A 9,337-nucleotide genomic window follows, 5' to 3' on the forward strand; every position below is an offset into this window, starting at 1 on the left:
GTGACACGCCTCATTGGGTAGATATATGTGCCGCAAACAAAAAGTGTGTGTGTCGTGTGCCAGTCAGCCAGAGCATCGGGCCCCATCTGCACGCCTCTTTCTCCCTCTCTCTCTCTCCTCTCGCTCTCTCTCTCTTCTCTGTCTCCTTTATCGTCCAGCTCTCTCTACCCCACCCGGTCACTTCCAGTGTCGGCGAGTATCTGCAGCAGCAGCAGCAGCAGCAGCAGCAGCAGCGGCGCGGCACTGTCACTTTCACCAAACCGGGGGGAATGTACTGACACTACGGACCAGACCGGGAGCGCATCACCATCTCCATCACCTCCATCACCGCCACCGCATCCCCCTGCTGTTTTCGGGGCTTTTTTCCCTCCCGGGGGGGTGCAAACCGGTTTTGATTCGCAGCATCGCTCGCAATTCATTGTGGGATTATTGTTCCTCCTCATCGACTGGAAAGGTAGGTTTGTGAATGCAAGGCTGGTGTTTTGGTTTGGATGTTTTTTTTTTTTTTTTTAGAGGAGGACAGGGGACGATTCCTTGGTTTGTTTTTTGCGCGTCCTGCAGGCGCAGAAATAAAAGAAAAGAAAAGAAAAACACGAAACGCAGATGTGCCGCGGACAAAAACCCGCAATTCAGTCACAGCCATGATTAGGACAGTTTTGAGCCTGCGCGCGCTTTAGCAGATGGGTTAAACACCCCTCCATCCCCCCCCCCACCCTCCTCCATCTCCGCTCACCCCCCTACCCCACCCCACCCGCAGTGGTTTGACTATGAGGTGGCTGCTTTCCTCCAGTTTATGGACGCGCAAACATTTCGCTCTTTATCTCTTCCCCCCCCTTATTTGAGCTTGACCAGTGCCATGTATCATTCAGTGAATATTTTCTTTGAGCTGAGTGTTTCTGTTTCTCTGACAAAGGGGGTTCTGTATGGTACCGGAAACAAATCTTTCCTGCTCGCTGCGCAGCTTTAAGAGCCACTTTGGGAAGGCTCTCCATTTCACCCGTCGCCAAAATGTAATGTTCTTACAGAGGACGTTCCTGTTGTTGTTGTTGGACCTCTAGGATGCTTTAAAATGATCGAAATAAGGTGATTAAAAACAGGCTTTTATTCAAACCTAATTTATTCATATTTTCCCTTTTTTGTTTAACGATCAGAAATAAATTAAAAAAAAGAAGCAGATCAGAGAGCCTCGCTTTCTCTGCGTGTGGAGCCATAAAACAGCGATATTCTGGCTTATGAAGACAGACACAGCTCATCTTTATAGTCATCATTCTTATGAGTGCAGTTATTAATATCGGTCTTTTAATTCTGAATTGGAACGCTTAGACCGCACATGCCGGTTGGTTCTCTATTATGCGCAAACGTTTGAGGTGCAGCAGTTTGGCCCTCAGCCCTCTGAGGTGCAGGTCACTGTCAGCATCCACATTCTAGGGGTTACTCTTCTGTAGTTGACTGTGACCTTTGACCTCTTAGGTCACGTATTACACCGCAAGTCTTATATCAAATGAACATTTATCTCTACAGAATGCATTTATCCAGGAAAAAACACAGAACTCAGAGCTCCTAATGTTCTGCCACTTTTCCTTTTTTTTTTTTGTGTTTCTATCCAACACACTTGACATATTAAGTCCACTCGGATGAACAGTCATGTTAAAAAATATGTTTAGTTATAATAATTCATTAAAAAAAAATTGGAAGTAATTTATTCTGGGTTTTTTTCAGTTCATTTTACACTCTGCTCTAATACAGGGAGGTAAACACTACATCAATGGTTATACATTTAAGGCAGTTTGAGAATGGAGATGTTGATGATATCATTGATTTTATTTTAAGTCCTGGTATTCTAGTTATTTGCCAACTGTCAATAAAGAATGGATGCAGGCCTATAAGGCCAGAAAATCTAGGCCTATAAATCTTTGCTTTTTAAAAGTCTTCTTATTGTTTCTTGACTCAAACGACATTTGTGGTCAGTCATGATGTATATTAGAGAGCCTCTTATTCCAGTTTACCATGATCTGTTTCTGTGAACAGCTGATAACATCTGGTCATTCTTACTCTTTAGTCTTTTAAAATGATTTGTAATTTACAAAGCTATTGCATGAATGTTAAGCTCAACAGAAATGTAATTAAGCATAAAGTTAAGTTAGTCATGTCAGGCCTAACAGGGCTGCATTTTAAACACATTTCAGTCTAAATGCCTCCTCCCAAGGACAGGATAAAAAAAAAGTACCAACATCAGTGCTCCACCTGACCCGATGCTTTCCTCTCATTTCCATCAAAATAGCAGCTCACTCACTCAATGCAAATTATACACTGGCGCCCCCTAAATGAGCATGAACACAGTACAGACAGAAGCTGCAAAGAGCGGTGTCTCCGCGGGGAGACTATCCCGGTGCAGAGCCGCTCTGGACGCGCGTACAGCTGGCTGGCACTGCGGGGTGGCGGCGGAGAGAGCTCACGGTGCTCCGGTGCTTCATGCTCCAAGAAGCACTTCAGAGGCGCGTTAAAGCCACAAAGTTCATTAACATACATGTAAATACATCTTGATTGTCACTTTATTGTGATGATAAATAGAACAATAATGATAATAGACTAGGGACAATGTATTTTGACTCTCATCCAGCTGAAATTTCACTTAAAATTCATTTCTTCCCCCCACACATCAGACTCCTTAAATACCACTTTATTCTAATACAACCACCAACTATTGTCATTAGAATTACAATAATAATGTGTGTGTGTGTGTGTGTGTGTGTGTGTGTGTGTGTGTGTGTGTGTGTGTGTGTTGGGAGGGGGGGTCTACTCATCCATAAATCGCATCAAATGACAGTCGGCCAGTGAAGAGTTAAAGGGAGGAGACGGAGAGTGACACGCCTCATTGGGTAGATTATGTGCCGCAAACAAAAAGTGTGTGTCGGTGTGCCAGTCAGCCAGAGCATCGGGCCCCATCTGCACGCCTCTCTCTCTCTCTCTCTCTCCCTCTCTCGCTCTCTCTCTCTCTCTTTCTGTCTCCCTTTATCCGTCCAGCTCTCTCTACCCCACCCGGTCACTTCCAGTGTCGGCGAGTATCTGCAGCAGCAGCAGCAGCAGCAGCAGCGGCAGCGGCACTGTCACTTTCACCACACCGGGGGGGAAATGTACTGACACTACGGACCAGACCGGGAGCGCATCACCATCTCCATCACCTCCATCACCGCCACCGCATCCCCCTGCTTGTTTTCGGGGCTTTTTTCCCTCCCGGGGGGGGTGCAAACCGGTTTTGATTCGCAGCATCGCTCGCAATTCATTTGTGGATTATTGTTCCTCCTCATCGACTGGAAAGGTAGGTTTGTGAAATGCAAAGGCTGTGTTTGTGGTTTGGATAGTTTTTTTTTTTAGAGGAGGACAGGGGGACGATTCCTTGGTTTGTTTTTTGCGCGTCCTGCAGGCGCAGAAAGAAAAGAAAAGAAAAACACGAAACGCAGATGTGCCGCGGACAAAACCCGCAATTCAGTCACAGCCATGATTTAGGACAGTTTTGAGCCTGGCACGGCTTTAGCAGATGGGTTAAACACCCCTCCACCCCCCCACCACCACCCACCCTCCTCCATCTCCGCTCAACCCCCTACCCCACCCCACCCCGCAGTGGTTTGACTATGAGGGTGGCTGCTTTCCTCCAGTTTATGGACGCGCAAACATTTCGCTCTTTATCTCTTCCCCCCCCCCCCTTATTTGAGCTTGACCAGTGCCATGTATCATTCACTGAATATTTTCTTTTGAGCTGAGTGTTTCTGTTCATCTGAACATAAAAGGGGTTCTGTATGGTACCGGAAACAAAATCTTTCCTGCTCGCTGGGTTCTGTATGGTACCGGAAACAAAATCTTTCCTGCTCGCTGCGCAGCTTTAAGAGCCACTTTGGAAAGGCTCTCCATTTCACCGTGCGCAAAATGTAATGTTCTTACAGAGGACGTTCCTGTTGTTGTTGTTGGACCTCTTAGGATGCTTTAAAATGATCGAAATAAGCGTGATTAAAAACAGGCTTTTAATTCAAACCTAATTTATTCATATTTTCCCTTTTTTGTTTAACGAATCAGAAATAAATTTAAAAAAAAGAAGCAGAATCAGAGAGCCTCGCTTTCTCTGCGTGTGGAGCCATAAAACAGACGATATTCTGGGCTTATAGAAGACAGACACAGCTCATCTTCATAGTCATCATTCTTATGAGTGCAGTTATTAATATCGGTCTATTTAATTCTGAACTGGATCGCTTAGACGCGCACATGCCGGTTGGTTCTCTATTATGCGCACTTGGTCCAAAAACTTTTAGTCCAACTGTGGATTTCTTTATTTCAATATTTTTTTTTTTTTTATAATGAGTGGGTTACTTTTTATTGCACAAGCTGTGTGTCACGGTGGAAGTTGTTCGAGTGGTACGTGGTGAGGTTTAAACATCAAAATGAATCGCGCAGTGGCCACACAATACACGTGTCATAGGCCATGAAAAGCAACAGTAAAGAGTTATGAATTATTATTTTCTAATGTTCAGTGTGGGAAATATTTGATGCAGCAATAATCCAATCCACGGTATAGACTAGAATCAGATTATTTCAGTTTTTAGACTGTTTTTAAGTAGTAGGCCTACTTTTATTTCGCGTTCAGAGCAGAGATTTCTGTCGGTGCTGAAAGCCTTTATTTTTATTCTATTATTTTTCATGATATTCGAGTGTCCGGTGAGTCTAATTTACGGCTGAACAAGTGTGTATCAGGTGCAGGTTTCCGCGCACGCTTTCTGCTGTCGCTTATTTAACGACAGAGGGAGGAGTGGGGAGAGGGAAAGAGCCGCAGCCGTCCAAACACACACATTCAGAGGTTAGAAAAGGGAGAAAAGAAATAATTAACTGGTCGTGCTGCTTTAATTACAGTCTCAGAGGGGAACGTGGTGGATTATGGTAATGAGGCGGCATACGCTGCCGCTTGTAGAAAGCAGAGAAAGGTTGGCTGACATGAAATCACTGACTTTGACAGTCCACTTGAAACCCATTGGACATGCTCTCTTCATTGGACATGCACGGACAATCCACCGGCTCCTTTGAAATTTTCCTCTTTTTTTCCCCCCTTTTTATTTATCAGGGAGATAGAACCTGCTCTGACGACAAATAAACATGTCACAGCGAACCTGTAAACTCTTCATATTAAAGGAATATTACATTTATAGAATATACGAGCTCATAATAAAACCACGAAACGCGGTATAGCAGTTATAAATCGCTCATGCGGATCACAGATACTTTACAAGTCACTTTAGGAATTTTTTTATTTTTTTAATGTTGCCAATCAATTTACAGCAGCACAAACAAGATATGCTTAATAATATGAATATTAATGTTAATACTCACAAAAAAAGACAGACAGGCAAATTGTCATAATCACACGTTCATCTAAAATAATCTCAATAAAAGTTTTAATATATTTCTTAAACATGTGGAATATTAATATAGAAAAATAATAAAAATAATAATCAGAATAATAATCATCATCATAATAATAGTGGTTTGAATTAATATTCTGTTTTTTTTTTTATTTGTTATAAACTATACCATCAGGATGCTGGAGGTGATGCCGTCATGAACTTATTACCGGGTTTGAATTAATTAGAAAAGCCTGTCCAAAAAAAAAAAAAAAAAAAAAGAAAAAGGATAGAAAAAAGAAATGGGCCCCAAATGACGCCCTTGACAGCTGGTTTAGCCAATCTGTCTAGGAAGAGATTTATTTCCTATCAGCAGGGACATTGGAGGGTAAACCCACTACACATGTTTAAGCTTTTTTTTTTCCGGGTGATAAAATGTTTTGAGGAAATCAAATATTAAAATCAAATATTTGAATATGACTGAATTGCTGTGTTGGCTGTTTTTCTTGTTACATCTCTGATGTTTCCTCCTTCCCCCGTCTCTGCAGTGTGAAATGGAGGAGTCCAGCTCTCAGAAGTTGGTGTGGGATGGCGACGCCAAAGCGGTCCAGCAGTGTCTGACGGACATTTTTACAAGCGTCTACACGACGTGTGACATCCCAGAAAACGCCATTTTCGGGCCTTGTGTGTTGAGCCACACGTCGCTGTATGACAGCATCGCCTTCATAGCTCTGAAATCCACCGACAAACGCACAGCACCCTACATCTTCAGGGTAAGTCGGTCTCTTTTATTATTTTTTTTAACTCTTTTAATACAAACTTCAGTATTTTTTTCATCTATTTAAAATTAGCCTATTATTTTAATATTTAAATATCCAAATACCAATTCTACCAGTTACCACCTAACAGGCCTTTCAAAATCCATTTTTAAATGTGTTTTTTTTAGCTGATCAGCTCCAAATATAATACATATATTTTTACAGATTCTTTTACATAATTTGCAAAGCAACATGCAAGAAGCTGAAATAAAAAATGCATAAACAGCAATACTACACTAATGTCATGTTGGTAGATCTTAATTGACAGCAACAAAAATCCCTCCCTCCTATTTAATCTGTTATTTAGTCAAGAAGAGAAGAATCTACTCATCCATTTCAGATCATTTTGTTGCCATATATTTAAAAACAGTCATAGTAATACTGAAATAATGAAATAATGAGATGTGTCATACTGCTTTCTTTCAAGATGTTTTAAGATTTGTTTGTAGAAATAAATATTTGGTCTGAAGGAGACATTTTATGTCCTTATTTGCAGTGTCTACGTTTCCTTAAATAAGATTTTGAGGTATGATATTTGCCTGAAAGTGAATGAAGTTCTGCACTGAAGTAATAACTCGGTGTGTGTATGTGATGTACAGGTGGACACCTCAGCAGCCAACAGCACCTCAGAGGGCCTGATGTGGCTGCGGCTCGTCCAATCCGCCCGGGACAAAGAGGAACAGAACCTGGAGGCCTATGTGAAGAACGGCCAGCTCTTCTACCGCTCGCTCCGCCGGATCGAGAAGGACGAGGAGCTGCTGGTCTGGTACGGCAAAGACCTCATTGACCTGCTGCTGCTCAGCTCCAACAGAGCTCCTGCCAAGAGCAAAGGTAAGTCAACTGAAATAGTATCCTGACCTGTGTTGTAGCCCATGCTGAGTCCATGTTTCAACCACCAAAATAATGTCATTTGTTCTATAGGGTCTTTATTTTATTTCATGGACTAATCATGGTTTAAGAACAAATTGGCACTATTAATGCATTATTATAAGTCACCACACTCAAGTAGGACAACTTTAGAATAGTCTTTTAGTCAGAACTAATTCCCGTCCCTCTTCTCCACAGGTTCGTCTCACCACTCATGCCCAGACTGCAGCCAGAGGTTCCAGTTTGAGTTCCCATTCTTGGCCCACCTTCGGTTCCGTTGCACAAAAAGATTGCAGAGCATCACGGGAGCCGATGAGGAGCCTAGCAAAGAGAGCAGCACTGAGCGACCAAACACAACCCCGACCAGGACCAGCCCAAAGCTGGGCCGCTCTGAGGGCTTCAGCAGCCCTCAGGACAGCAACAAACCCTCTACAGACTTTCATAACCTGGCCAGGGATCTAGAGAACAACCGCACCAGCCCGCCGAGTGATAAGGAGGCTGAGATCTGCAGCGAGAGCTCTGGGAAGCGGAAGTTCTCAGAAATAGAAGACAGGGAGTGCCGAGGGACCGGCCTTCCACAATCCAAGTCTAAAGATGAGCTTGCAACGTCTGCACAGAACTACAGAGGAGCGTACGGCTTGGAGGAGAACCACAGGTCCTTTTCCCCGCAGGGCTCCACACAGCTTAGTGAGGGCAAGCGCAGCGCCTTCACCGAGGTCAAGAAGTTAACCCAGAACCTCAAACACCACAGCGGCAACAAAAACCTCCAGAGCTCCAACTCTGAAAACAAAGATGGTGGTCGTCCCAGCAGCAATCCATCAGAGAAGCACCTCAACATCAGGCAGGTGCTGTCAGAGACCCAGCCACCCCAAACTTCACCAATGGGCAGCGCTTTCACCTCTGTCAGCCAACAAGGTGGCAGTGGCGGAGAGAGAAAGAGTGCTTTTAGCCAGCCGTCTCGCTCCTCCTTCTCCCAGATCTCACCGTTGGTGATGCCACCCAAGCTGCTGGACTGCCACCCAGCAGTGGGTGACACCATCTCCTCCAGCAGACTCTACCAAGCTGACCACCTTGCTGCCAAATTACAGGGAGCAGAACTGGGCGCCAACTGTCCTGTGCCGGGCGGCATGGCCAAGCAGAACCCCTTTGTCTATGCCACTGCCTTCTGGCCCAAGAACTCCGGGCCTATTCAGCTTCAGATGCCCTCTGCACTCACCCTCCTGCCACCATCCTTCACCTCTCTGTGTCTGCCGGCCCAGAACTGGTGTGCTAAATGTAACGCCTCCTTCCGCATGACTTCGGACTTGGTTTACCACATGCGATCCCACCACAAAAAGGAGTACGCCATGGAGCCTCTGGTCAAGAGGCGGCGTGAAGAGAAACTCAAGTGCCCCATTTGCAACGAGTCCTTCCGGGAGCGGCATCACCTGTCACGTCACATGACCTCCCATAACTGACTTTTACAGACTAAAAAGGGAGGGACTTTTTTTAACAAGGAGGACGTATGACCCTGCTTGGATTTAAGCAGTCGGACTGGAGATAGGCCACCTAAAAATACACAGAAACCCCTTGCACTTGTTTTCACTTTGGACTATTATCTTCTAATTCCTTTTTGGTCTGTTGACTTTTGCTCCCCTGTACAAAATGTCATGTTTTGGGTGTATGCAAATGCGTTTCGACTTGAAAATGAATCTATTTATGAAGCACTTAAAAGTTTGAGAATAAGGGAAGATTGAAATATGTGTAAATGTACAGTAAGTTGTATTTTATATCATATAAATGCAAATATAGAGAAGAAATACAAATGTAGTCACGTCATGGTTTACAACCAAGCAAGTTTTTTCATGTCTATGATGAATACGGACACAAATTGGGGATATTATGTCAGACTATATTTCAGAGTGCATGTAATATTAAATGATATTGATTTAAGATGCAGTCTATACATTACAATGTAAATAATTTGTTTCATTTGAAATACAAAGTGTAATATTTTGTGTCAGTGGGGAATAGTTTCAGTGTTTCTTCCTTTTGCGGAAATTTACTACTTGATAGTTTATCTAATCATGTTGAATGCATTGACAATAAAATAGCTTTATTTTCAACTGTGGCCTTCCTGGATTTTCTCTTCTTTTTTTTAAAACCGCAACCAAAATATGATTTCCTGATTATCGATACAATTGTTCTTCATTTTGCATTCCTAAAACAAGATCAACATTATATTTCTATTGATATAAAAAGTGTATGAAACCCAGATATCATATTTTT

At 43.2% G+C, this 9,337-nt stretch overlaps 1 protein-coding gene across 2 annotated transcripts; it reads left to right on the forward strand.

The window, feature by feature from the left end:
- The first annotated feature begins 429 nt into the window (after window positions 1-429).
- prdm8b (PR domain containing 8b) lies at window positions 430-8,814 on the forward strand. Of its 2 annotated transcripts, none has more exons than XM_027274089.1 (4): window positions 430-454; window positions 5,933-6,157; window positions 6,802-7,033; window positions 7,268-8,814. In XM_027274089.1, exons 2-4 carry the CDS (start codon window positions 5,939-5,941, stop codon window positions 8,524-8,526), a joined length of 1,710 nt encoding a protein of 569 aa, XP_027129890.1. In that variant the 5' UTR covers window positions 430-454; window positions 5,933-5,938; the 3' UTR covers window positions 8,527-8,814. The 2 variants fall into 2 exon arrangements, with proteins under 2 accessions (XP_027129890.1, XP_010749199.1); XM_010750897.3 differs by lacking the exon at window positions 430-454 and adding an exon at window positions 2,901-3,319.
- The last annotated feature ends 523 nt before the right edge of the window (window positions 8,815-9,337 follow it).

This window comes from Larimichthys crocea, chromosome III (assembly GCF_000972845.2).
Source record: "Larimichthys crocea isolate SSNF chromosome III, L_crocea_2.0, whole genome shotgun sequence".
Taxonomy (NCBI): domain Eukaryota; kingdom Metazoa; phylum Chordata; class Actinopteri; family Sciaenidae; genus Larimichthys; species Larimichthys crocea.

Excerpts from the sequence above, each read along its gene's own strand:
- prdm8b (XM_027274089.1), top strand. The coding sequence starts at position 5,939 with ATGGAGGAGTCCAGCTCTCAGAAGTTGGTGTGGGATGGCGACGCCAAA. Across the intron at positions 6,158-6,801 it reads CAGCACCCTACATCTTCAGG|GTGGACACCTCAGCAGCCAA; the intron begins GTAAGTCGGTCT and ends TGTGATGTACAG. Across the intron at positions 7,034-7,267 it reads AGCTCCTGCCAAGAGCAAAG|GTTCGTCTCACCACTCATGC; the intron begins GTAAGTCAACTG and ends TCTTCTCCACAG.